The sequence below is a fragment of the Scyliorhinus canicula genome, chromosome 16 (genome assembly GCF_902713615.1).
Source record: "Scyliorhinus canicula chromosome 16, sScyCan1.1, whole genome shotgun sequence".
Classification (NCBI taxonomy): Eukaryota; Metazoa; Chordata; class Chondrichthyes; order Carcharhiniformes; family Scyliorhinidae; genus Scyliorhinus; species Scyliorhinus canicula.
Window position 1 is genome coordinate 4,312,889 of NC_052161.1, and position 27,350 is coordinate 4,340,238.

Consider the following 27,350-nt stretch of genomic DNA (forward strand, 5'->3'; position numbering starts at 1 on the left):
CAGGATAGGTGGATTGGCCACGCTAAATTGCCCCTTAATTGGGAAATATCAATTGGGTACTCTAAATTTATATTTAAAAGAAATCCCATGGCATCACTTGATGAAAAGCAGAGAATTCTGCTAATGTCCTGACCAATGTTCCTCCTTCAATAAATAGGGAAGTAGAATTTTGGGAGGTGTAGTAATCCAGGAGGCATGAAGATGAAGTATAAACAGATTTATCTAAACTCTAAAGCCAAACTTTCCAGCCCGGAACTAACAGTAGAGCTGGTCCGGGTCTGGCACGGTAGTTAAAGGGCTCTACAATTAGTGCCTGCCGGGTGTGCCTCCGCCATTACCATGGGAACTCGTACTCCACGAGCCCCATGGGAAGGTTGATGGTGATTTGCCCTGGTCCCCGTGAGGGTTACCATAGTAGGGATTCTCCCAATATTCTCTTGTAACTTTGGGAGATTGCAGCCATCCCAAAGTTATGCCACCAAAAGTTGTTTACACTGTATTCCCTGGGCATTGACCTATCTCTCACATTGGGTTTTAAAAATGGATTATATTGGATAGCAAAATGTGAGCTTCGACATTTAGGCTGGAGTCCTGGATTGGCTGACCACAGATGCACCTTCGGCAGTCCAGTTTCCAGCTGTGCTTAGACATCACCCTGAAGGTTTCATCACGGGATCTACTCCGTCACCCCCATCCATAACCACCCTGTCTCCATAGCCCATCGAAAATAAACAGACTCTTTATTATCCGATTGTTTACTGTCAAACAGCCCCTATCTCCCATATAAAAAAATACCCCAAGATTTTAATAACAAAATCGCAAGTGTTGGAAAAAAACAAACATTTCACAATTTTATTTAGACCATTATGACATTTCTCTTGGGTTTTGGCTTGCAGCAGTGAACAGGCTTAATCATCAAGGGAATTCCAGGGTGCTCCTAGATGGTTTGTAATCCTAAATGCAGCAACACAGGCTGACCTCTCTCCCTCTTATCCCACTGAGGGAAGCCCATTATTAAACCCAGTCCAGGATAACTGGCACTGGTGGCACAGTGGTTAGCATTGCTGCCTCACGGCACCAGGGACTGGGCGGCCCAGTGGTTAGCACTGCTGCCTCACTGCACCAGAGACTGGACGGCACAGTGGTTAGCACTGCTGCCTCACAGCACCATGGACCCGGGTTCAATTCTGGCCTTGGGTCACTGTCTGTGCGGAGTCCGCATGTTCTCCCCGTGTGTGCGTGTTTCCCCGGGTGCTCCCGTTTCCTGCCACAGTCCAAAGGTGTGCAGGTTAGGTCGATTGGCCATGATGAATTGCCCCTTAGTGTAAAAGATGTATAGGTTAGGCGGAGTTGCGGGGCTAGTATGGGGGAATGGGTAGGTTGGTGGAGACTCAATGGGCCGATGACCTCCTTCTGCACTAGGGATCCTATGGATATCAAAGATGGGGTCTTGCAGTCTGTTATTGCTAGTACAGCAGTGGGCAGTGCAGTAATCCGCTGAATTTGTGTCGTATGACCTCTGAACATAGCAAAGTGCAAAAGAAAATTTTTTGTTTTCTTATGGTGGACTACGGTTCAGAAAGGGTTAACATTCTCATCTCCCAGATCCTGGACTAGTAGTGGGGGAGAGGTGAGAGGGAGAGGAGTTACAGGGTAGAGAGGGGGAAGGTCAATGACTTCTATTCGATGAATAAACACCACTGATCTAGCTGAAAGGCGGCTACGGTTTCTCCTTGTTGAGAGGGCAATGATGGATGGCGAAAGGAATTTGATGGGAGCAGGGTTTTTTTTTTCAATGTAGAGAACAACCTTAACAACCTTTTTAGAGAGAGCGAGCGAGAAAATCTGGGTCACATGCTTGTTGTTCCTTTGCCATCTCTTGTTTCCTGGGTTACCCTGCTAGACACTCACTCCACCCACTGAATTTAGTATTTGCATATTAATGAGTAGAGGCATTCCGCCTTTCAGGGACGAATAATTTCTGCTTCCTGTTTCTCTGATGGTCCCTCTCTCTCTCTTTTTTTTCTCCTTCCCAGAGATTTCAGTACGTGACATCAACACACACAGGACACCATGAAGTAGAGAGAGGCTGTGCTGTCTGCTTGTTGCAACCAGAAGGGGGAAAAAAGGATTTTAAAAAAACAGACATATATATAGGAAGGGAGTTCAGAGATGTGAAAAATGTCAGGAGGTTGCTCATGTCCTGGTGAGTACTGTATACTCCAGTAACTAATGGCTAACCAATTAACTTTATTGATGTGGAAATGTGTGGTTTATGTGGGGCTGGGTTGAGGCCTGTGGCTCCACATTATTTTCAGTTCAGACATTACTGTGGAAGCAGAGAGAAGGAAAAAGAACCTTAATGTGTTTTTTTTTGTGGTTGAACCATTTTAGATTTGATCTGCGAGGATTTTCTTACTGCAATAGCACACGCAGTGTGTAACAAAACGACGTATGATGAATGTTTTATTTTAGATTTCTATGCACACGCACACACACGTATGTTGCACTAGTGGTTATTGCGTATTTTGTCATTTGTAAAATGTAAAAAAAAAAGCAGGATTTAGAATCTCCTCCAGCAGTCACGTCATCTGTAAACTTTTACACTTGCTTACGTAAAAGTGCGTCACGTGACGGGTAATTCTCGTTTGCTTTTGTAAATGTGATGCCCTGCTCGCCGTTTAATTCCGATAAATAACGCAGATATTTATTTACCCTTTATTTATAAATCACTCGATGAGGTTTCTGAAACTAAAGATGGGTTAGTGGTTGGGTAGGGCCCAGGCTTTTACATGAGCATGCACACCATGGATGTTCAAGGTGTCGCGCTGTACGCTACAGAAGAACGTTCCGGGTTTAGTTTTCAGTCTACCGATAGTCATACTGCTATGTTCAATGGCCCTGAGCTGGTGAAGGAGTAAATCAGCCTGGTCTCCTGCTCAACCTTGTTCTCAAATACTCCCTTGACCTCACCCCCCCCCCCCCCCCCCCCCCCCCCCCCCCATTATCTCTGTAATCTCCAACCGATCTGTACTCCTCCTCCAACTCTGAACACTTGGGCATCTCTGATTTCCTTCGCTCTCTACCATTGGAGACCATGCCTTCATCTACTGGGCCCTAGGCAACATCTCCACATCACTTTCCCCCCCTGAGATGGTCCCTAAAACCACCCTCTTTGACCAAGCTTTCAGCCACCTCTCCTATTATCTCCTTATGGAAAACACCATGGAACATTTTACCACAAGGAAGGCTCTATAAATGCAAGTTTATGTTTATTTCTCTTAAGTACAAAATATTCCAAAGATCTTCACAATGAATCAGATGGGAAAAGAGAATGGATTCTGAGCTCTGGTTGGGGAGTTTGGAGGCGTAACAGATATATTGGTCAAAACAAGAGACATTTGAGGAAGTTTGTAAAGGATATAAAAGTTTGTAAGTAAGAAGTTGTATTTTTATAGGCCCTTTCAGGCTCTCTGTATGTCCCAAATACTTTACAGCCAACTCAATACTTTAGCAATGTAATTACTTTGTTAATGTAGGAAATGCAACAGCCCATGTGCCTGTAGCATGCTCCCATGAATGGTAATGTGATAATGAACGGGTAATCTATTTTGTGGTCATGTAGTTGACGGATAAATATTGACCAGGATACCAGGGAAATCTCCCTCTCCGTTCAAAATAGTGCTCTGGGATCGTTTGCATTCACCTGAGCGGGAAGATGGGGGCTTTGTTTAACAGCCCATTTGAGAAACGGCATCTCTAACAGTACAGCACTCCCTCAGTACAGCACTGGGAATGTCAAACTGGATTACAGTCTCCGCGGTCAGACTTGAACCCACAATCTCTGACTCAGAAGCAGTTGTGCTACCCACTGGGCCACAGTTGATAATCGAGAAGGGAGCAGGGCTTTGAATAGAGACTTACAGAGAGTCGAGGTGGGCGACAAATGTGGGTTCACCAGTTACGTGATTATGACAATCCTGAGTTAAAAATGCACTTTGTGTGGGCAGCACGGTGGGTTAGCACTGCTGCCTCACAGCACTGAGTTCCCAGATTCGATCCCGGCTCTGGGTCACTGTCCGTGTGGAGTTTTCAAATTCTCCCCGTGTCTGTGTGGGTCTCAACCCCCACAACCAAAGATGCGCAGGGTAGGTGGATTGGCCACGCTAAATTGCCCCTTAATTGGGGAAAATGAATTGGGTACTCTAAATTTAGATTTTTTTTAAAAATGCACTTTGTGGCGAAGGTGAATTCAGAATAATTCTGATAATTTATGGACTGCCACCAGATGGAATGGAAATGACAGTTGCCGGATTGTTGTTAAAGGAGCCAAGTAGTTCATCTGTGTCCTTCAGGGATGGAAATCTGCCATCCCCTGCTACAACAACCCCAATGTATGTCGTACTTTAAACATCGCAAGGCACTTCACAGGAACATTACTGGACTCAGTTCCGCTTCTCATAATAAAAGAGAGTATCGAGTGGAGTGGCACAGTGGCGCAGTGGTTAGCACTGCTGCCTCACTGCAGCGAAGACCTGGTTTTGATCCCGGCCACGGGTCACTGTCCGTGTGGAGTTTGCACATTCTCCCCGTGTCTGTGTGGGTCTCACCCTCACAACACAAAGATGTGCTGGGTAGGTGGATTGGCCACGCTAAATTGCCCCTTAAATGGGGGAAAAAGAATTGGGTACTCTTAAGTTTGAAAAATAAATCGAGGTACTGCAAAGGTACAAAAAGAATCATTATGATACCATAACTGAGAGGTCACAGGTTTGGCAGGGCCGATGTAGAGAAAATATTTCCATTTCTAGGAGGCCCAAAACTAGCCCGTAAATATAAGACAGTCACAAAGAAACCTAATAGAAAATTTAGAAGAAGCTGCCTTTACCCAGAGAGTGGTGAGAATGTAGAACTCGCTACCATAAGGAATGGTTGAAGTGAATAGTATTGATACATTTTTAAAAAATAAAAATTTAGAGTACCCAATTAATTTTTTTTCCAATTAAGGGGCAGTTTAGCATGGCCAATCCAGCTACCCTGCACATCTTTGGGTTGTGGGGGCGAAACCGACGCAAACATGGGGAGAATGTGCAAATTCCACACGGACAGTGACCCAGAGCCGGGATCGAACCTGGGACCTCAGCGCCGTGAGGCCGCAGTGCTAACCCACTGCGCCATCGTGCTGCCTAGTAATTGATACATTTAAGGGGAAGCGGGATAAAAACACGAAGGAGAAAGGATTCGAAGGAGGTTTCGATTGGGTTGGTAAAGGGGAGGCTTGTGTGGAGAATAAATGATGACGTAGACCCATGGGCTTATTTCGGAGCTTACATCGATGTAACCTGATAATATCAAATAAAATTTCACACTGAGCGACATAAAGAGAGTAGGTTTTGAAGAATAATTGCTCAAAATGGCAGGTTTTAAAAGGAGGAGAGCATTTTGAAGCTGCAGAGAGGTTGAGGGAGGGAGTTCCATAGCCCAGAACCTTGGCAGCTGAAAGCACAGCCACCAAGGTGCAGCGATGGCAATGAGAGACGTACAAAAGGCCAGAACTGGAGGAGCACAGAGATCTCAAAGATTTGTATGGATGGAGTAAGTTACAGAGATAGGATACAAGCTAAAGTCTCGAGGCATTCCCAGGCTGAGAGCTAATATAGGTTACTGAGTAGAAAGTATTGGGCGAAGGAAATCAGGGCAAGACCGGATACTTGTGGACCATACCATCTGATTGACTTGTGATTAATACCGCCAGAGTACAGAAAGATGGACAAATTCCAAGTTACCAGGGTTGGGATAGTGGAGCAGCGAGGGAGAATATACTGGCGATTGGATTCGGGGGAATGCAGAGCGCAGGCGGTGATTTTCTTTTTAAGGTCATTTTTGGGATGTGGCACGGTTGGCATTTATTTCCCAAGGGTTATTTGCCCTTGAGAAGGTATTGCTGGGGCTTCATGAACCCTGCAGTGTGTGTGTTGAAGGAGTTCTCACAGTTCTGTTAGTTCCAAGATATTGACTCTGCTGGAGTAGTGGTTGGGACGAGGCCTTTATATTTAAAGTATTTCGAGTTTGCAGCCATTGGAGGTTTTTAAAAATGAATTTAGAGTACCAAATTCATTTTTTCCAATTAAAAGGCAATTTAGCATGGCCAATCCACCTACCCTGCACATCTTTGGATTGTGGGGGTGAGACCCACTCTGGGCCGGGATCGAACCCGGCTCCTCGGCACTGCTGTGAGGCAGCAGTGCTAACAACTGTGCCACCGTACCGCCCGACAGCTACTGGAGGTTAATGAGTGATTGGGTGAGCAGATAGTAGTAACAGAATTTGGGTGGCTGAAGTTGACATTTATGGAAGATGTAAAGCTAACAGAGAGATTTTATCAGATGCTGTATGTTACTGGACAGTAATCCAGAGGCCAGGACTAATGAGGACGGCACGATGGCACTGCTGCCTCACAGCTCCAGAGACCTGGGTTCAGTTCCGGCATTGGGTGTCTGTGTGGAGTTTGCACATTCTCCCCATGTCTGCATGGGTTACCTCCGGGTGCTCCAGTTTCCTCTCTCAGATGTGCAGGTTGGGTGGATTACCATGATAAAATTGCCCCTTCAAGTCCAGAGATGTGCAGGTTAGGTGGGGTATGGTGTTACGGGGATGGAGAGGGTTGCTGCAGAGTTGATAGGCTGAATTGCCTCCTCCTGCATTGCGGTGATCCTACGATTCTATTGAGTTCAAATCCTACCACGGCATACGGGGGAATTAAAATTCAAATAAATATTCACGGCGCCAAGGTCCCAGGTTCGATCCCGGCTCTGGGTCGCTGTCCGTGTGGAGTTTGCACATTCTCCCCGTGTGTGGGTTTCGCCCCCACAACCCAAAGATGTGCAAGGTAGGTGGATTGGCCGTGCTAAATTGCCCCGTAATTGGAAAAAAGGAATTGGGTACTCTAAAATTAAAAAAAAAAATTCAAGTAAATATGATCCCCATGAAACTACTAGATTCTTTTTTAAAATATTGTCCTCTTCACTTACTTTCCTTCAGGGAAGGAAATCTGCCATCTTTATCTAGTCTGGACTACATGTGACTTCAGACCCACATCAGCATGGTTGCCTCCTAACTTCCCTCTGAAATAGCCTGGCGGGCCACTCTGTTGCATTCAAGAAGACAAGTCACCCACTGATCTCAAGAACAATTAACAATAGGCATTAAATGCCTTGCCAGCGATGCCCACTTCCTATAAATAAATAAATAAATATACTGTGAGTCGGGTACGGGGCAGCTGAGATTATGGGCCATGTGTTACTACCGCTTGTATGTTGTAAAAACAAGACATTTTCTCCAATCCTCACACCTAGATATCTCTGGTGTCCCAACATAGATTGTTCCCAGGTTTTATTTGTTATCACCCCAACCATTTTATTCCCAAATGACGATTATCCTTGTGATATTGCTCCACTAGTGCTTTCCACTTCCTCAGCTAGGTAACCATTCTTTAGATGAAGACAATTTACTGTAGATGTTGGACATCCTGAAGTAAAAGCTCAAATTCATTTGCGTGTGAGCTTGAAAACAATTGCCAGTCAGGTTTAAATCACATTCCAAAGACCTGAGGACATAATCCAGGATGACACTGTCAGTGCAGTACCGAGGGAGTGCTGCACTGCTTGGAGGTGTCGCCTTTTGGATGTGATGTTAATCTGAGGCCCAGTCTGTCCTCTCAGGTGGACATGAAGTATACTAGCCCAATCTGGGTCAATTAATTCAGTACATGGAACCTCCCTGGTTAATATCTGAACCATTTTTGTTTTTAGCTGTTTAGTCTTCAAAGAGGGAGGTCTTGTGGCATAGTTGGTAATGTCCCTACCACTGAGCCAGAAGGTCCAGGTGTTGAGACCCACCCCAGGAATTGATGGCCATGGAGGGTGTGTTTGTGACATGGCCAAACAGCTTGATTGTTAACCTGTAAATCCTCCCGATATGCTTCGGGTGGTAAGAACGGGAGAGTTCCTTGGTCAGCCAGACCTGTGTGGTAGCTGCAGTGTAAAAGTCTCGCCGTGTTAAATTAATCCATGTGGAAGCTCTTGCCACAGGGTCTTTTGCAAGAGTCGTCAATGCTTTGAAGGACTGCTAGAGAGTGAGCCTTCAAGAAGTCGTGATGCTGAGTTTGGATATGGAAGATGTAGAACCCCAACACAGTGCCCAAGGGCACCCCCTCCCCCCGTGACGTTTCATTATATCCTTAGTGAGGAGCTCCCAGTGTTTCTCCTGCTGTCACTGTTACTGGTACTAATGCCTCCCTTTCTTAAATTTTGACAGTTGTAGCAGGATGGAAATCTGTATCAGAAAGAGCTCTGGCCAAATCTGGTAATTTAACAACTTGTCCAGGAATTGCAGAGCTGGTTTTTGGAAAGGCAAGAAATTCTGACATATAGGAGTGCAATATTTATTTCTTTAATGTTGAGAAGGGCAAGTGAGTTTAGGTGCCAACAAAAAATGAAATCTTCCCCATCCCATGTGTGTTCCATTTAATGTATCCTAAATGGTCAGGCTGAAGGTTAGAACTTCACGTTGATTTAAACCACTCCTCAGTAGAGAAGGGACAAGTGCGTGCTTGTGCGTGTCTGTCTGTGCGTGTCTCTCTGTGCGTGTGCATGTCTGTCTGTGTGTGTGCGTGTCTGTCTGTGTGTGTGCGTGTCTGTCTGTGTGTGCGTGTCTGTCTGTGTGTGTGCGGGTGTCTGTGTGTGTGCGGGTGTCTGTGTGTGTGCGGGTGTCTGTGTGTGTGCGGGTGTCTGTGTGTGTGCGGGTGTCTGTGTGTGTGCGGGTGTCTGTGTGTGTGCGGGTGTCTGTGTGTGTGCGGGTGTCTGTGTGTGTGCGGGTGTCTGTGTGTGTGCGGGTGTCTGTGTGTGTGCGGGTGTGTGTGTGCGGGTGTCTGTGTGTGTGCGGGTGTGTGTGTGCGGGTGTCTGTGTGTGTGCGGGTGTCTGTGTGTGCGGGTGTCTGTGTGTGCGGGTGTCTGTGTGTGTGTGCGGGTGTCTGTGTGTGTGTGCGGGTGTCTGTGTGTGTGTGCGGGTGTCTGTGTGTGTGTGCGGGTGTCTGTGTGTGCGGGCGTCTGTGTGCGCGTGCGGGCATCTGTGTGCGCGTGCGCGCGTCTGTGTGCGGTCATCTGTGTGCGTGCGCGGGCGTCTGTGCGTGCGCGGGTGTCTGTGTGCGCAGGTGTCTGTGTGCGCGGGTGCCTGTGTGCGCGGGTGTCTGTGTGCGTGTGCGGGTGTCTGTGTGCGTGTGCGGGTGTCTGTGTGCGTGTGCGGGTGTGTGTGTGCGGGTGTGTGTGTGCGGGTGTGTGTGTGCGGGTGTCTGTGTGTGTGTGCGGGTGTCTGTGTGAGTGTGTGCGGGTGTCTGTGTGAGTGTGTGCGGGTGTCTGTGTGTGCGCGGGTGTCTGTGTGTGCGCGGGTGTCTGTGTGCGCGGGTGTCTGTGTGTGCGCGGGTGTCTGTGTGTGTGCGGGTGTCTGTGCGTGCGCGGGTGTCTGTGCGCGGGGTGTCTGTGCGCGCGGGTGTCTGTGTGCGCGGGTGTCTGTGTGCGCGGGTGTCTGTGTGAGTGTGCGGGTGTCTGTGTGCGCGGGTGTGGGTGTATGTGTGAGTGTGCGGGTGTCTGTGTGCGGGTGTCTGTGGGAGTGTGCGTGTGTGGGTGTCTGTGTGAGTGTGCGGGTGTCTGTGTATGTGTGCGGGTGTCTGTGTGTGTGTGCGGGTGTCTGTGTGTGGGTGTCTGTGTGTGTGTGCGGGTGTCTGTGTGTGCGGGTGTCTGTGTGTGTGTGCGGGTGTCTGTGTGCGGGCGTCTGTGTGCGCGTGCGGGCGTCTGTGTGCGCGTGCGCGCGTCTGTGTGCGGTCATCTGTGTGCGTGCGCGGGCGTCTGTGTGCGTGCGCGGGTGTCTGTGTGCGCAGGTGTCTGTGTGCGCGGGTGTCTGTGTGCGCGGGTGTCTGTGTGCGCGGGTGTCTGTGTGCGCGGGTGTCTGTGTGCGCGGGTGTCTGTGGCGCGGGTGTCTGTGTGCGCGGTGTCTTTTGCTGTGCGGTGTCTGTGGTGCGCGGGTGTCTGTGTGCGCGGTGTCTGTGTGCGCGGGTGTCTGTGTGCGCGGGTGTCTGTGTGCGCGGGTGTCTGTGTGCGCGGGTGTCTGTGTGCGCGGGTGTCTGTGTGCGTGTGCGGGTGTCTGTGTGCGTGTGCGGGTGTCTGTGTGCGTGTGCGGGTGTCTGTGTGCGTGTGCGGGTGTCTGTGTGCGTGTGCGGGTGTCTGTGTGCGTGTGCGGGTGTCTGTGCGTGTGCGCGGGTGTCTGTGCGCGGTTGTCTGTGTGTGGGTGTCTGTGTGTGTGTGTGCGGGTGTCTGTGTGCGTGTGCGGGTGTCTGTGCGCGGTTGTCTGTGTGTGTGGGTGTGCGGGTCTGTGTGTGTGCGGTGTCTGTGTGTGCGGGTGTCTGTGTGTGCGGGTTGTCTGTGTGTGCGGGGTGTCTGTGTGTGCGGGGTGTCTGTGTGTGTGCGGGTGTCTGTGTGTGTGCGGGTGTCTGTGTGTGTGCGGGTGTCTGTGTGTGTGCGGTGTCTGTGTGCGCGGGTGTCTGTGTGAGTGTGCGGGTGTATGTCTGTGTGCGCGGGGTGTCTGTGTGCGCGGGTGTTTGTGTGCGCGGGGTGTCTGTGTGCGCGGGTGTCTGTGTGCGCGGGTGTCTGTGTGCGCGGGTGTCTGTGTGCGCGGGTGTCTGTGTGCGCGGGTGTCTGTGTGCGCGGGTGTCTGTGTGCGCGGGTGTCTGTGTGCGCGTGCGGGTGTCTGTGTGAGTGTGCGGGTGTCTGTGTGAGTGTGCGGGTGTCTGTGTGAGTGGGTGTCTGTGTGTGTGCGTGTGCGGGTGTCTGTGTGCGTGTGCGGGTGTCTGTGCGTGCGCGGGTGTTTGTGTGCGTGCGCGGGTGTCTGTGTGCGTGTGCGGGTGTCTGTGTGCGTGTGCGGGTGTCTGTGTGTGTGCGCGGGTGTCTGTGTGAGTGTGTGCGGGTGTCTGTGTGAGTGTGTGCGGGTGTCTGCGTGTGCGCGGGTGTCTGCGTGTGCGCGGGTGTCTGCGTGTGCGCGGGTGTCTGCGTGTGCGCGGGTGTCTGCGTGTGCGCGGGTGTCTGCGCGCGGGTGTCTGCGTGCGTGCGCGGGTGTCTGTGTGTGTGCGGGTGTCTGTGTGAGTGTGTGCGGGTGTCTGTGTGTGCGCGGGTGTCTGTGTGTGCGCGGGTGTCTGTGTGCGCGGGTGTCTGTGTGTGTGCGGGTGTCTGTGCGTGCGCGGGTGTCTGTGCGTGCGCGGGTGTCTGTGCGCGGGGTGTCTGTGCGCGCGGGTGTCTGTGTGCGCGGGTGTCAGTGTGAGTGTGCGGGTGTCTGTGTGCGCGGGTGTGGGTGTATGTGTGAGTGTGCGGGTGTCTGTGTGCGGGTGTCTGTGGGAGTGTGCGGGTGTGCGTGTGTGGGTGTCTGTGTGAGTGTGCGGGTGTCTGTGTATGTGTGCGGGTGTCTGTGTGTGTGTGCGGGTGTCTGTGTGTGGGTGTCTGTGTGAGTGTGCGGGTGTCTGTGTGTGCGGGTGTCTGTGGGTGTGTGCGGGTGTCTGTGTGCGGGGCGTCTGTGTGCGCGTGCGGGCGTCTGTGTGCGCGTGCGCGCGTCTGTGTGCGGTCATCTGTGTGCGTGCGCGGGCGTCTGTGTGCGTGCGCGGGCGTCTGTGTGCGTGCGCGGGTGTCTGTGTGCGCGGGTGTCTGTGTGCGCGGGTGTCTGTGTGCGCGGGTGTCTGTGTGCGCGGGTGTCTGTGTGCGCGGGTGTCTGTGTGCGCGGGTGTCTGTGTGCGCGGGTGTCTGTGTGCGCGGGTGTCTGTGTGCGCGGGTGTCTGTGTGCGCGGGTGTCTGTGCGCGGGTGTCTGTGTGCGCGGGTGTCTGTGTGCGTGTGCGGGTGTCTGTGTGCGTGTGCGGGTGTTGTGCGTGTGCGCGGGTGTCTGTGTGTGGGTGTGTGCGGGTGTCTGTGTGCGTGTGCGGGTGTCTGTGCGCGGTTGTCTGTGTGTGCGGGTGTCTGTGTGTGTGCGGGTGTCTGTGTGTGTGCGGGTGTCTGTGTGTGTGCGGGTGTCTGTGTGTGTGGGTGTCTGTGTGTGTGCGGGTGTCTGTGTTTGCGCGGGTGTCTGTGTGAGTGTGCGGGTGTATGTCTGTGTGCGCGGGTGTCTGTGTGCGCGGGTGTCTGTGTGCGCGGGTGTCTGTGTGCGCGGGTGTCTGTGTGCACGGGTGTCTGTGTGCGCGGGTGTCTGTGTGCGTGTGCGGGTGTCTGTGTGCGTGTGCGGGTGTCTGTGTGAGTGTGCGGGTGTCTGTGTGAGTGTGCGGGTGTCTGTGTGAGTGGGTGTCTGTGTGTGTGCGTGTGCGGGTGTCTGTGTGCGTGTGCGGGTGTCTGTGCGTGCGCGGGTGTTTGTGTGCGTGCGCGGGTGTCTGTGTGCGTGTGCGGGTGTCTGTGTGTGTGCGCGGGTGTCTGTGTGAGTGTGTGCGGGTGTCTGTGTGAGTGTGTGCGGGTGTCTGCGTGTGCGCGGGTGTCTGCGTGTGCGCGGGTGTCTGCGTGTGCGCGGGTGTCTGCGCGCGGGTGTCTGCGTGCGTGCGCGGGTGTCTGTGTGTGTGCGCGGGTGTCTGTGTGTGTGCGCGGGTGTCTGTGTGTGTGCGCGGGTGTCTGTGTGTGTGCGCGGGTGTCTGTGTGTGTGCGCGGGTGTCTGTGTGTGTGCGCGGGTGTCTGTGTGTGTGCGGGTGTCTGTGTGTGTGCGCGGGGTGTCTGTGTGTGCGCGCGGGGGTCTGTGTGTGCGCGCGGGGGGGTCTGTGTGCGCGCGCGGGTGTCTGTGTGCGCGCGCGGGTGTCTGTGTGCGCGCGCGGGGTGTCTGTGTGCGCGCGCGGGTGTCTGTGTGCGCGCGCGGGTGTCTGTGTGCGCGCGCGGGTGTCTGTGTGCGCGCGCGGGTGTCTGTGTGCGCGCGCGGGTATCTGTGTGCGCGCGCGGGTGTCTGTGTGCGCGCGCGGGTGTCTGTGCGCGCGCGGGTGTCTGTGCGCGCGCGGGTGTCTGTGTGCGCGGGGTGTCTGTGTGCGCGGGTGTCTGTGTGTGTGTGTGTGTGTGTGTGTGCGGGTGTCTGTGCGTGTGTGCGGGTGTCTGCGTGTGCGCGGGTGTCTGCGTGTGCGTGCGGGTGTCTGTGTGTGTGCGGGTGTCTGTGTGTGTGTGTGCGGGGTGTCTTTGTGTGTGTGTGCGGGTGTCTTTGTGTGTGTGTGCGGGTGTCTGTGCGTGTGTGCGGGTGTCTGCGTGCGCGCGGGGGTCTGTGTGCGCGCGCGGGGGTCTGTGTGCGCGCGCGGGGGTCTGTGTGCGCGCGCGGGTGTCTGTGTGCGCGCGCGGGTGTCTGTGTGTGCGCGCGGGTGTCTGTGTGTGCGCGCGGGTGTCTGTGTGCGCGCGCGGGGTGTCTGTGTGCGCGCGCGGGGTGTCTGTGCGCGCGCGGGTGTCTGTGTGTGCGTGCGGGTGTCTGTGTGTGCGCGCGGGTGTCTGTGTGTGCGTGTGTGTGTGTGTGTGCGCGGGTGTGTGTGTGTGTGCGCGGGTGTCTGTGTGTGCGCGGGTGTCTGTGTGTGCGCGGGTGTCTGTGTGTGCGCGTGTGTCTGTGTGTGTGTGCGGGTGTCTGTGTGTGCGCGCGGGGGTCTGTGTGTGCGCGCGGGGGTCTGTGTGTGTGCGCGGGTGTGTGTGTGGGTGTGCGGGTGTCTGTGTGTGTGCGCCTGCCTGTGTCTGTCTGTGTGCGCGTGTCTGTGTGTGCGTGCGGATGTCTGTCTGTGTGCGTGTGCGCGCGCGCACGTTTCTGTCTGTCAGTGCGCGTGCACTCGTGTCTGTGTGCGTGCGCGTGTCTGTGTGCATGCGCACATGCCTGTGTGTGTGCGTGCGCGTCTGTGTTTGTTTGTGTGCGTGCACGTATTGGGTGAGGAGTTCTCTTGAAGAGGACTAATTTGCGAGCTTATGGAGAAAGAGCAGGAAAATCTGGACTGAATTAAATAACTCCGAGAGCTGGCACAGGCATGACAGGCCAAATGGCCTCTTTCTGTGCTGTTTGATTCTAGGATAGGATCAGATTTGGTTGTGATGCCGTATTTGGTTGAATACCCAGTTGATGTTTTGTCCTCACAAACCTAGAGCAGCTAATTGCATGCTAGAGTAGTGATTGGCCAAGCGCAACAAAACAAATTCAGGACAAAAACTAAAAGAAAGTGTCCCTTACCTGGCACTCGATATGTTTATCCAGCACTATGGGTACATCATTTAAAAATGGTGTCCCAGGGCAGCACAGTGGCGTAGTGGTTAGCATTGCTGTCTCACGGCGCCACGGTCCCAGGTTCGATCCCGGCTCTGGATCACTGTCCGTGTGGAGTTTGCACATTCTCCCCCTGTTAGATCGCGCCCTATGTCTTGTCCTCCGGATCAGTGGGTGGGATAGTGTGCGGTTCTATTACTGGACTAATAATCCTGAGGGTTCACAATCCCACCACTGCATTAAGCATCCAAATTCATTAAAAAAAATTTTGAATAAGAAATCTAGTATGCAGCGAAAGTGACCGTGAAACTGAGGGTATGTCATAAAAAACATTAATTGGCTGACCAATGTCCTTTCGAGAAGGAAACCGGTCTGGGCCTATTTGTGACTCCAGTCCCACACCAATACTCTAATCTGCGTCTGGAGCAATTCACTCAACCTGCAGTGTTTCAGGAAGAAGACCCACTACCACCTCCTAAAGAGGCTATAAATACTGACCTTACCAGGGACTCCCACATCCTGAGAATTAACAAAATAATCAATCTCACATCTAAATAATTACTTTTGAAGGAATAAGTTTGATACCAACATTACCTCAAGAAGCAGCTCTCAGTGTCTGATGGGCCCAATTTAACAACTCAAAACATTTCATTAGCAATTTATAAACAGGATTCAAACCACAACTTAATATATTTCAGCTAAGCAGACTTGTAAAGTTGTTTAAGTGGGCTAAACATATTTATATATATTTCCTCCAATATCCCTTTTTACATGTTCTCTTCTTGTCCTTCTTTCTCTTTCCCTCCTTCCCTGGTCTTGCTCTGGACACCCCACTCAGAAAGCCTGAGTGGTCACACCTGGTGCATGACGATGAGTGGGCTGCAGGCTAACTATCTGAGGCACAGGAGGATCTCATGACCCCGTCTGCTTGGCCTCAATCGAGAGCCGGGGTCCCAGCTCGTCTTCCCTGTAACTCCGCGCAAACCTGCACCCCCCTCCCCGCCCCCATACTATCCAGGGGTGCCTCCCAGCAGAAGCTATTGTTAACTCCCTTGACCCCACAATAAGGCCACAAAAACTTGTCAGCAATCCTTGGCAATTTACTGAGCAGCTTCCGGTAGTCACCTCGAGAATTGCTGGTTAGGCAGCTGGATGCGTGATGTAAGTGAGTACAGCTTGTGGGTGAATTTGCTCCCCATTCAGCCCTCTAAATTGCATTCAGAGTTAATGTTCAGCGCAGGCAGTTTGAATGGGTCTTAATATATGTATGTCACTGATCACCCTTCACCCTGGATGAAGCTCCCAAAGCTACCCTGTAGATGGCAGAGTCTTCATGTAGCCAAATACGCTCACACACCCACAAGCATAAAAGTATACAGAAAAAAACACTCTTGTGCACATTCCTGTGCGCACACATACACACTCTTCAGGCATGCCCACATACATATAGGCACAATACAGTGCTAGTGGGCACGCAGGCAGGCACACAGGGTATATGTGGATTTGCCAGTCTTCCTGCTGTGAGCAGTGCAGGATAAACACCCCAGTATGTGCACTGCAATGTCGATGTGTACCCAATGCATGCACAACACTGTAATTCTCTCCGGGCTAATAATGCAATACTTCCCTTTGGAGAGTGGGCAAGGCATGGAAAGGGGAAGCGAAAGATTTGATGAAGAGCCATCTTATACTGTGCCAGAATCTCAGTCTATCTGGACAGAATGTTACTTTAAAACCTTCTGCTCACACACTGTGACACTGAAACAAACACACATTACTGCAGTTAATCTACTAAACACCAGGGATTGGGGGTTCAGCTTTATGCTACAAAAATAAACACACGCAAATTAAAAACAATGGGCGGGATTCTCGCCCCCCCCCCCTCCCCTTGCCATGTGTTCCCCCCCCCCCGGCCGCGTGTCTCTCAGCCCCCAGGCCGCGTGTCTCTCGCCCCCCCCCCCCCCCGGCCGCGTGTCTCTCGGACCCCACCCCCGGCCGCGTGTCTCTCGGCCCCCCCCCCCCCGGCCGCGTGTCTCTCGGCCCCCCCCCCCCGGCCGCGTGTCTCTCGCCCCCCCCCCCCCCCCCCCCCGGCCGCGTGTCTCTCGCCCCCCCCCCCCCCCCCCCGGCCGCGTGTCCTCTCGGACCCCACCCCGGCCGCGTGTCTCTCGGACCCCACCCCCGGCCGCGTGTCTCTCGGACCCCACCCCCGGCCGCGTGTCTCTCGGACCCCACCCCCGGCCGCGTGTCTCTCGGACCCCACCCCCGGCCGCGTGTCTCTCGGACCCCACCCCCGGCCGCGTGTCTCTCGGACCCCACCCCCGGCCGCGTGTCTCTCGGACCCCCCCCCCGGCCGCGTGTCTCTCGGCCCCCCCCCCCCGGCCGCGTGTCTCTCGGACCCCACCCCCGGCCGCGTGTCTCTCGGCCCCCCGGCCGCATGTCTCTCGGCCCCCCCCCCCCCCCGGCCGCGTGTCTCTCGGACCCCGGCCGCGTGTCTCTCGGACCCCACCCCCGGCCGCGTGTCTCTCGGCCCCTTGGCCGCGTGTCTCTTGGACCCCACCCCCGGCCGCATATCTCTCGGACCCCACCCCCGGCCGCGTGTCTCTCGGACCCCATCCCCGGCCGCGTGTCTCTCGGCCCCCCGGCCGCGTGTCTCTCGGCCCCCCCGGCCGCGTGTCTCTCGCCCCCCCCCCCCCCCCCCCCGGCCGCGTGTCTCTCCCCCCCCCCCCCCCCCCCCCCCCCCCCCGGCCGCGTGTCTCTCGGCCCCCCCCCCCCCGGCCGCGTGTCTCTCGTCAGTGCACCGTTTGCTGCTGGCGCGATTCTCTCTTCCTGACCTTGTCTTTTTAAAAATAAATTTAGAGTACCCAATCCTTTTTATCCAATGAAGGGGCAATTTGGTGTGGCCAATCCACCTACCCTGCACATTTTTGGGTTGTGGATGTGACACCCATACAGACACTGGGTAAAAGCACAGCCCAAGCAGCAAGAGGAGGCTGCCATTCGTTTAGATCATGACTGATGTCCATCTCAACTCCATTATCCCATCGAGAAATCTTATGCGAATTTTTAGGACAAATAAGCATGAGTCAATAACAAAGGTAAAATTGAAAATCGGGGAAGAATAAAAGCTGGACAGAGAATGGAGAGAAAATACTAAGGTATGAATTAGGAGCAGGAATAGAACATTCAGCCCCTCGAGCCTGCTCCACCATTCATTAAGATCATGGCTGATCTGATTGTGGCCTCAACACTTAGTGCAATGGGACAGCAGGGAAAGTGAGATTAAAAAGTTAAATATTATTGACAGAAATTCATAGAATTTACAGTGCAGAAGAATGCCGTTTGGCCCATCAAGTCTACACCGGCCCTTAATAGGGTGCAGCTCAGAGATTCAGAGGGGGATGTCATTGAGACTCCAGTAGGTCCATAGCCGATTGGAGGATTCCCAAAGGCTGAGGGTACTGGAGATAGCACCGGCAATGCGTGGCACCGAAGCCAATACTGCTGGGGTGGCGACTGCAGTGGAGAGCCTGGAGCATGAAGTCAGCACCATGAGTGGTGATGTCTAAGGCGTTGTCTAAGTCAGTGAAGGCGATGGATGAACACCTCAGTAGCATGTCCCAGTCGCTGGGGACGTGTCTGATGCAGGTGGACCTTTCTGAGGTGCTGCTTTGTCCCAGCCGTTGGGTGGCATGTCCTAGACGCTGGGGGACGTGTCCCAGTCTCCGGTGGACCTTGCCGGGGTGCTGCAGAGTGGCGTGTCTCAGACACAGGTGGTCATTGGCGACGCAAAGCAGAGCATGGCCCGCTCGCAGAGGGGCATCGCTGAGGGCATTGACATCATGGTGCAGACATTGGGGAGCCAGGGCTGATAGAGCCAAGTGATGCAGGGGCATTTGGAGCTCAGTCCAGTTTCCCCTCTGTCCCGTGGTGACCCCTAAAGCATACGGGCACCGACCGGGAGGAGGGGATGCCCCCCCCCCCCCCGACAACTGGGTGTCTCGGCGTCAGCATCTGGAACAGGGTAGCATGGCAGGGCATGTTCCATGGGCAAGTGGGCAGGGGTCCTCTGGCCCCAAGAGGATGCCCGCCAGGAGCATCAAAGGACACGGGATGCTATCAGCAGCTGGCTGCCTCCACCTCTGATGTACATCCTGGGTAAACACCTCGACATAGTGGCACAGCATGGAAGGCATATAGAGGATCACAGAGAGGACACTGGGGTGGAGAAGGGGGGATGTGGGGAAGGGGGCCGTGAGAGTGGGGGGGGGACAGCACCATTGGGGACTAGGGGCAGTTGGGGTCACTACTGGAGAACAATAAAAGACGTTTCACCCGAGACAGGTGAAGCCTCTGGCACGTCTCCCCCGGGCATGGTGGTCCTGGATGTAGCTATCATGCACACTCCCTGGGAAGCGTGCACACAGGTGCATTATCTTCATGTGGTGGTCGCACACAGGTTGGAGGTTCAGGTGTCCGTGTCCTTCCTGTTAATGAAGCGCACTCCCTGACACCTTGACATGCGTGCCATTTATTACCCCCTGTACCTGGGGCATCTCGGCAATGGCCCGGGAATCCTGTGGGACGTGTTCCAGGTCAAAGTTTATATAGTTAGCAGCCCTGACAAGGCTGCATCTGTGACTTCATGGATACACTTGTGGGCTGTTGGTTGGGAATTGCCATAGCCCCTGCGCGAGCCCTGGATTGATGCCGAAACATTTTTTTTGTTTATAAATTTAAAGTATCCAATTCATTTTTCCAATTAAGGGGCAATTTAGCGTGGCCAATCCACCTAACCTGCACATCTTTCTGTGGGGCTGAACCCCCCCCCCCAGCAAAAGACCGGCGTGGCCGGTAAGTCACGTCCACAGTGTCATGGAATCATTTACCTACACCTGAGAGAGCAGGCGGGGCCCCAGTTTAACACCTGATGAAGTGACAGCAGCTTTCACAGTACTGCACTCCCACACTGGGAGCACTGGCCTCAGTTATGTGCTGAAGTTTCTGGACTTGAACTCACAACCGTCTAATTCGGAGGCGAGAATACTTCACCACAAGCCATGGCACAGCTGACTTCAGGGGGAGGAACTGCATCTGAACAATAGTTGTGGAGAAAACAGGAACTGCCAATCATTTGTCTTGTAGTGAAATGGTTTTTGTGGTGTACGGTTGTGTTGGAGCCTCTCTGTAAGCCTCACAGTGCTGAGGACCCAGGTTCGATCCCGGCTCTGGGTCACTGTCCGTGTGGAGTTTGCACATTCTCCCCGTGTCTGCGTGGGTCTCGTCCCCACAACCCAAAGATGTGCAGGGTGGGTGGATTGGCCACGCTAAATTGCCCCTTAATTTGAAAATTATACCAAATTGGGTGGGTGTAGTTAACTCAAAGAAAGAATGTGACAAAATACAAGAAGACCTCAATAAACTAGAAAAATAGGCATGTATTTGGATAATTATGTAGATAAGTATGAGGTGGTGCATTTAGTTAGGAAGATTAAGGAGGTCACATGTTATTGGTTAATGAAAGTCTCAGAGAGTGCTTGGGATCTGGAACTAGCTATCACAGGAAGAGGCTGAGGTGAATAGGAAAGATGCATTTCAAGGGAAACTAGATTTAATAATTTAATAATTTTTATTATTGTCACAAGTAGGCTTACATTAACACAGCAATGAAGTTACTGTGAAAAGCTCCTGGTCGCCACATTGCGGCGCCTGTTCGGGTACACGGGGAGAATTCAGAATGTCCAATTCACCACTTGTGGGGGGAAACCCACGCAGACACGGGGAGAACGTGCAGACTCCGCACAGTGACCCAAGTGACAATTGAACCTGGGACCCTGGTGCTGTGAAGCAACAGTGCTAACTACCATGCCACCAAGCACAAGAGGGAAAAAAGGAATAGAGGCGATAGGCTAAGAGGAGTGGGAGGAGGCATGTGTGAACTGGCCACGCCGAAACGTCCCATCCCCGTGAAGTATAGACAGTATCAAGGTTACGGGGATCGGGCGAGGGAGTGAACCTCTTCAGAAGGGTCGGTGGAGCCTTGATGAGCCGGATGGTTTCCTTCTACACCGGAGGGATTCTATGGATTCTGTCACCTGACCAACTCGGCTAAATGGCTTTTCTCTGCATAACATTCTGGGGTTTTTGGCCTAAAAACTGGCAGCCACCATCTGCAATGCATCAGGAAGGAGCTGGGAGTGATGATGAGGGCAAGTTAGAGAAGGCTGACTGGAAATGGGAGGATTAAATACAAAATGGAATGGAAGGGAGAATCAAGTGGGGGCAGGATTACTAATAAACAATTTGAAAATAATTAAACAGCTTTACCAATTGAAATTCCCAAAACACATTGAGGCAGCAAATTCTCCACAAAACTCAACAAATTACCTCAACCTTCCACAATTATGTGATGACGATAATCAAATTTCTCAGAATCTTCCTGCTTGACTCCCCTCCCTCTGAAGAACAGTAAAGATCCTCCTGTTGCTAGGTTCTGAGAACAACTCTCAGGACAGGGTCTGAGAAGTCAGGGTTCCAATTCTCTGTTTGCCAGCCACCAATCGTTTACCTTTTAAACTTCAAATTTTAAAGGCCTTGTCTTTTGCATTCAAATCCCTCCATGGCCTTTTCCCTCCCTATGTTTGTAACTCTTCCAGCCGTACAAACCTCAGTGAAATAGCTGGCTTTGAAAGCAGACCAAGGCAGGACAGCAACACGGTTCAATTCCTGTATCAGCCTCCCCGAACAGGCGGCGGAATGTGGCGACTAGGGGCTTTTCACAGTAACTTCACTTGAAGCCTACTTGTGACAATAAGCTATTTTCATTTCATTTCTCTAACTCTGGTCGCTGGCGCACCACCAATTTGCATCACTCGACCTTTGGTGGCTGGGCTTTTGGCTACTGGGCCCCAAGCTGAGAAATTTATTTTCTAAATGTAGCCGCCTCTCAATCTTCCTTTAATACATTCCTTGAAATCTATTACTTTGGCCAAGCTATTCGTCAACCCTCTTAGTATCTCAGTCAGGAGGAGAGAAAACTGCAGAGATAAAGCAAGTTTCAGAGACAGATGTTTTTAGTTAAAAGGGAATGAAAACAGATGGGAACCAGTCTTCTACTTTAACATTAAACTCAGTGGATGGTAGGAATGTATTTCACAAGAAGGTAGACTTTGGTGAGGCTGGTACTGAGCTCTATAAATCTTTAATAAAGCTGCATGGGTCCCTCCTGGAGTGTGTAGTGAAGGGTTGGATCACTTTTGTTAAATATACAATGGCAGTGTGAAATTATTGATGGAGTGTATTTTGATAAAGGAGCACTAAATAGACATGCCAACAGCCATGAATGGCCAGAGTATGGAGAGTCTCTATTTTTAATTTTTCCCAAAAAAAAATTGAGGGGAAAAAAATAATTGTTACTCTAAATTTAAACAAAAAGGAATTCCAGCTAATGGTGCTTCATTAGTGAGGTGGTCGCTGCAAAGAAAGTTCAAAAGATGTAGATATGGAGAGAATCATAGGGTGGAACCTTACCAGAATTTGGCAAAGTGTCAGTCTGACACAGAAAACTGGTGGGTGTAACTCTCGAGTTGCACAGACCAGCTTTCTCGCAACATCTTGAGCCTCTTAGAAGAATAAATGGGTATGGTTTATGGCATCATTCTGGCAGGGCAGGGCCTTGTAGAGCTGGCAACTGTTAATAATATTTAAATCCATTCCAATGCAAGGGCGTGAATCCCGTGATGTCACTGGCAAGGGGCAGGGAAAATCGGGAAACATCATCTGCAGTGGCGAGCACTGTGGCTTCACAGCGCCAGGGTCCCAGATTCAATTTCCCGCTGGGTCATTGTCTGTGCGGAGTCTGCACGTCCTCCCCGTGTCTGCATGGGTTTCCTCCGGGTGCTCCGGTTTCCTCCCACAGTTCAAAGACGTGCAGGTTGGGTGGATTGACCATGGTAAATTTCCCTTAGTGCCCAAAAAGGTTAGGAAGGGTTATTGGGTTACGGGGATTGGTTACGGGGGGGGGGGGGGGGGGGGGGGGAGTGAGGACTTAAGTGGGCTCGGTACAGATTCGATGGGCCGAATAGCCTCCTGCACTGTATATTCTATCCGGTGAAAATCACATATCACGGGATTTTCTGCCCTTGCCACCGATCTCGTGGTCTGAGAGATCCAGGACAATCTCAGCAGGTCGGACAGCGCCTGTGGAGGGAGAAGGGAGCCAACGCTTCAAGTCTGGGTGACTCTTTGTCAAAGCTGACGTCATCCAGACGTTAGCTCCCTTCTCTCTCGACTAACCCTGTGAGACATGCTGAGATTGCCCAGTCTTTTCTGTTTTTGTTTCCGATTCCAGCATCCGCGGTAATTTGCTTTTCTAAGCCCATATCCAGTCTGTTCAGTCCTGTCAGAATTTTGTACGTTTCAATTAGAACCCTTCTCATTCTTTTAAATTCCAAAAAATACAGGCCCAGTGGAACCAATCTCATCTCTGACATGGCAATCCTGCCATCACAGGAACCAGTTCAATGAACCTTTGCTCCACTCCCTCTTTGGTAATAGGTCCCTTCTTAGATAAGGACACCAAAACTGCACGCAATACTCCAGGCGTGTTCTCACCAAGGCCTTGACAGCTTCAATAAGACATCCTTGCTCCTGTACTCAAGTCCTCTTGCAATGACGGCCAACATATCATTTGCCTTCCTAACTGCTTGCTGTACCTGCCTGTTTGTATTCAGAGACAGGTGTACTAGGTGTACATCAACATTTTTCAATCCATCACCATTTAAATAATACTCTATCATTCTGTTCCTCCGTTAAAGTGGACAACTTCACATTTATCCACGTTACTCTGCATCTACCATGTATTTGCCCACTCACTCAACTTGTCTAAATCAGCTTGAAACCTCTTAACATCCTCCTCACATTCTCATTCACACCAAGTTTTATGTCATCAACAAACTTGGAAATATTACATATGGTTCCCTGATCCAAATCATTGATGTATATTATGAAAAGCTGGGGCCCAAGCACTGACCCCTGCAGGACCCCATTAGTCATCGCCTGCCATTTTGAAAAGGACCTATTTATTCCTACTCTGTTTCCTCTCATCTAACAGATTCTCAATCCATGCCGACATACTAACCCCAATCCCGTGTGCTTTAATTTTGCACACAAACCTTTTATGTCGAACCTTTTCAAAAGCTCTCTGAAAATCAAAATACTCCACATTCATTGGCTCACTCTATTCTGCTAGTTACGTCCTCAAAACCTCCAGTATAATAATCTTTATTGCCACAAGTAGGCTTACATTAACACTGCAATGAAGTTACTGTGAAAATCCCCTAGTCGCCACATTCCAGCGCCTGTTTGGGTACACAGAGGGAGAATTCAGAATGTCCAATTCACCTAACAGCACATCTTTCGGGACTGGTGGGAGGGAACCGGAGCACCCGGAGGAAACCCACACAGTCACGGGGAGAACATGCAGACTCCACACAGTCACCCGAGGTCAGAATTGAATTTGGGTCCCTGGAGCTGTGAGGCAGCAGTGCTAACCACTGTGCCACCATGCTGCCCAATGGCGAGAAGGTAGGTGAAGCTGAGGGATATAGTGAAAAATGAAATGAAAATCGCTTATTGTCACGAGTAGGCTTCAATGAAGTTACTGTGAAAAGCCCCTAGTCGCCACATTCCGGCGCCTGTCCGGGGCGGCTGGTCCGGGAATCGAACCGTGCTGCTGGCCTGCTTGGTCTGCTTTAAAAGCCAGCGATTTAGCCGAGTGAGCTAAACCAGCCCCAGTGGGTGGGCTGGTGGGATATGGGGAGAGGATGGATACGGGGAGTAGGTGTGGTTGAGGGATGCAGTGAGTAGGTGAGTACTGTTAATAAATGATGAAGAAGTTTAATGGCCTCAACATTTTAAAGCAGGAGAGTTTCGAAAAGGTTCTTGTGACGAGTTATGAACAAACCTGAGAAAGCTCAGTTCTGCTCTGGAATTATTTTTCACTGATAGGAGCTTTAACTCTGAGGTCTAGGGCAGAGAGTAATTGTCAAACTAGGTACAGCTAGCTCATTGGTTACTAGTTGTCATGGAAATGAATAAGATGACTCTCTATTTCCTCTGTTTTCAGCTTTCATTTGCTCTCTTTCTCTCCACCTCATCTATTTATTTATTTATTTTTCTCAATTCAGTCCATGTTCTCAGAAAATGAGTGTGGATAGGATGTTCCACCTGCGGCAGTTGCAGAGGTTCAGCTTGCCCTCTCCTCAGATATCAACACTTCTCCAATCCTGACTTCTTGAGCATCACTGACTTTCAATATCCCTGCCATTGGCAGTTGTGCCTTCAATTAGTTAGATTCAAAGCTTTGAAATTCCTTCCATAAACCTCTTTGCCCCTCTCCCCCAAGACGCTCAATAAACCAACCTATGGATCACTTTTTTAAAAAAAATTTAAGAGTACCCAATTTTTTTTTTCAAATAAGGGGGAATTTAGCGTGGCCAATCCACCTACCCTGCACATCTTTTGGGTTGTGGGGGTGAAACCCACGCAGACACGGGGAGAATGTGCAAACTCCACACGGACAGTGCCGGGATTCAAACCTGGGTCCTCAGCGCCGCAGTCCCAGTGCTAACCATTGCGCCACATGCCGCCCCTAGCTATTGGTTTAATACCTTTTGTAGCTCAGTATCAAGATTTGATGGTAATCCTTATTGTGAAATGCCTTGGAATGTTTTACATGCCGCACGGTCCAGTCAGAATCTTCAGCTGATAGGGAACTGTTTAGGTGCCTCCACCCAGTTCTGTTACTGATCTTAGGCTCCACATGAGCTGCCCAAGGATTGACTTTCTCTCCAGTTCGCCACTCCTATGTGCCAGAGTTAACTGTCAGTAATACACTTTTGAGTCAGGAAGTCATGGGTTTAAGCTCTACACCAGAGACTTGAACCTAGAAAGCCTCAGCTTTTAAAAAAAGTCATTGGGATATGGGTGTCACTGGCAGCACCAGCATTTATTGCCCAACCCAAATTTCACTCGACAATGTGCTTAGTGGAGTACTGAGGGAGTAATGCACTGTCAAGAGTGCTAAATTTCAGAAGGGATGTTAACTCTTAGGTGAACATAAAAGATCCAATGAAGAGCAGTAACCTGTTTAACATTTGTCATTTAGCCAACGTTACTAAAATAGATTAACCTATCATTTATCACTGTTGTTTATGGAAGTTGCTGTCTGCAAATTGGGTGTGAAGTTTTCGACATTACAACAGTGTCTGTACTTCAAAACGTACTGTGTCTATTTGCTCCGAATGTCTCTCACTGACCAAATCAAATTTCTGTGCCATATGTGGAACAAACGATATAAATTCCAACGGCAGTGTTTGGAACAGTTAGAAATGTTCTCCCGGAACAGGAAATTTGAGAACCACAATATCTATAGCCTCATCAACTCACCCAGTGTTTTTTTAAATCTATTATTCTCTGTCCTCTCAAAGTGAAACCTACATTTTAGCAACCCAGTTACACATTAGCCCCGGTGCTTTAAATTGAGGGCATGACAGATGGGGAAGGACTTCTGATCTAGGTAAATAAAAGTTTTATTTACTGAAGCTCTTCCAGGATACTTCTGGAGCTTACTGATGGCTTCCTTCTGAGAACATATTGAGAAGAATTGATAGGATTGAAAGAAGTAAATAGCGAGAAATTATTTCTGCAGGTTGGGGTCTGGGACTAAGGGGCATTGTTTATACATTAGAGCCAGATCTTTCAGGAGTGAAATTAGGAAAGACTTCTCCATACAAAGGTGGTTGAAGTTTAGAACTCTCTTCCACAAATACAATGGTTACAAGATCAATAGTTTGTTTTAAACCTGACATTGATTATTTTTTAGTAGCTAAGGATACTGTGGGATACAAGGCAAAGACCGGAATAAGGAATTAGGTCACAGATCAGCATGATAATCTCACTGGATGGTGGGGCTAAATTACTTCCTCCTGGTCCTATATTTCTAATGACCACGTGAGCCACTTCTCAATTTCACCTTTTGGGCCCACACTTTTGAAAGCTAAACCCTGGGGCCTAATATTACTGGTGTTGTATCTATAATGCAAATTGTTGTCATTGTTTTGGATCCTGTTATTAAGGAAGGACACTTAAATGGGCAGTGTGGAGAGTAGTATCAAGGGACAGGTTCGATTCCCCGCTGGGTCACTGTCTGTGTGGAATCTGCACATTCTCCCCGTGTCTGCATGGGTTTCCTCCGATTTCCTCCCACAGTCCAAAGACGTGCAGGTTAGGTGGATTGGCCATGCTAAATTGCCCTTAGTGACCAAAAAGGTTAAGTGGGGTTATTGGGTTACGGGGATAGGGAGGAAGTGAGGGCTTAAGTGGGTCAGTGCAGAGGTGATGGGCCGAATGGCCTCCTTCTGCGCTGTATGTTCTATGATCTATGACACCTAGATGGATATCTGGAAAGAACACGGACCAGGAGATATGAGGGATAATTGGGTAATTGTAGTAGAAAGATCTGGGTTGGATTCTCCGCACCCCGGCACCAGAATTGGATCTGTCGGCGTGGCGGAGAATCCACTTCCACGCTCAGAATTGGGATGGCGACGGTTCCCCAATTCTGCGGGCCCCGAAAGAAGAGAACTCGGAGAGAACGCCGTGCCGCATATCCCCAACCTGCGGCCATTGCTGGAGGCCCGTCCCGCCATTCCCCACCCCTCGACTAGCCAAAGTCCCGATGGTGTGGATGTAATGAGGTCCTGCCATTCGGGATACTCGCGTGGCGGCTGTGGGCTTAGTCCACATGGTCACGGGCGGGCCGATCGGAAGGGCAGGGGGGTCTCATACGGGCCCGGGGTATTTTTGGGCGGGCGGTTAGGGTTGAGCGTGCGGCTGATCGGGGCCATTATTTGGGAGGTCCAGCTCTGAGTCCGCCATGGAGGAAGGCCCGGCCGCGGGAGGCTGCCGCCGTGCGCATGCGCGGCCTCTGACCCGGAAGTGCGGGTGCCCGTATCTGCAGCAAAAGCTGCAAGCTTCCCAACGGGTCACTGCTAGCCCCCTGCAGGGC

General features: G+C 51.3%; 1 protein-coding gene across 6 annotated transcripts in view; it reads left to right on the forward strand.

The window, feature by feature from the left end:
* The window catches only part of ldb1a (LIM domain binding 1a), a 124,925-nt gene that overhangs the window by 27,230 nt on the left and 70,345 nt on the right, over positions 1 to 27,350 (forward strand). For 4 of the 6 annotated variants that reach the window (XM_038821470.1, XM_038821473.1, XM_038821474.1 and 1 more), the window contains one exon: positions 2,037 to 2,206. The exons of the other annotated variants lie outside the window; for them this stretch is intronic. In XM_038821470.1, the coding sequence (XP_038677398.1) occupies positions 2,182 to 2,206 (25 nt within the window). In that variant the 5' untranslated portion in view covers positions 2,037 to 2,181. The remainder of the gene's footprint in view (positions 1 to 2,036; positions 2,207 to 27,350) is intronic. 6 annotated transcript variants of the gene reach the window in all.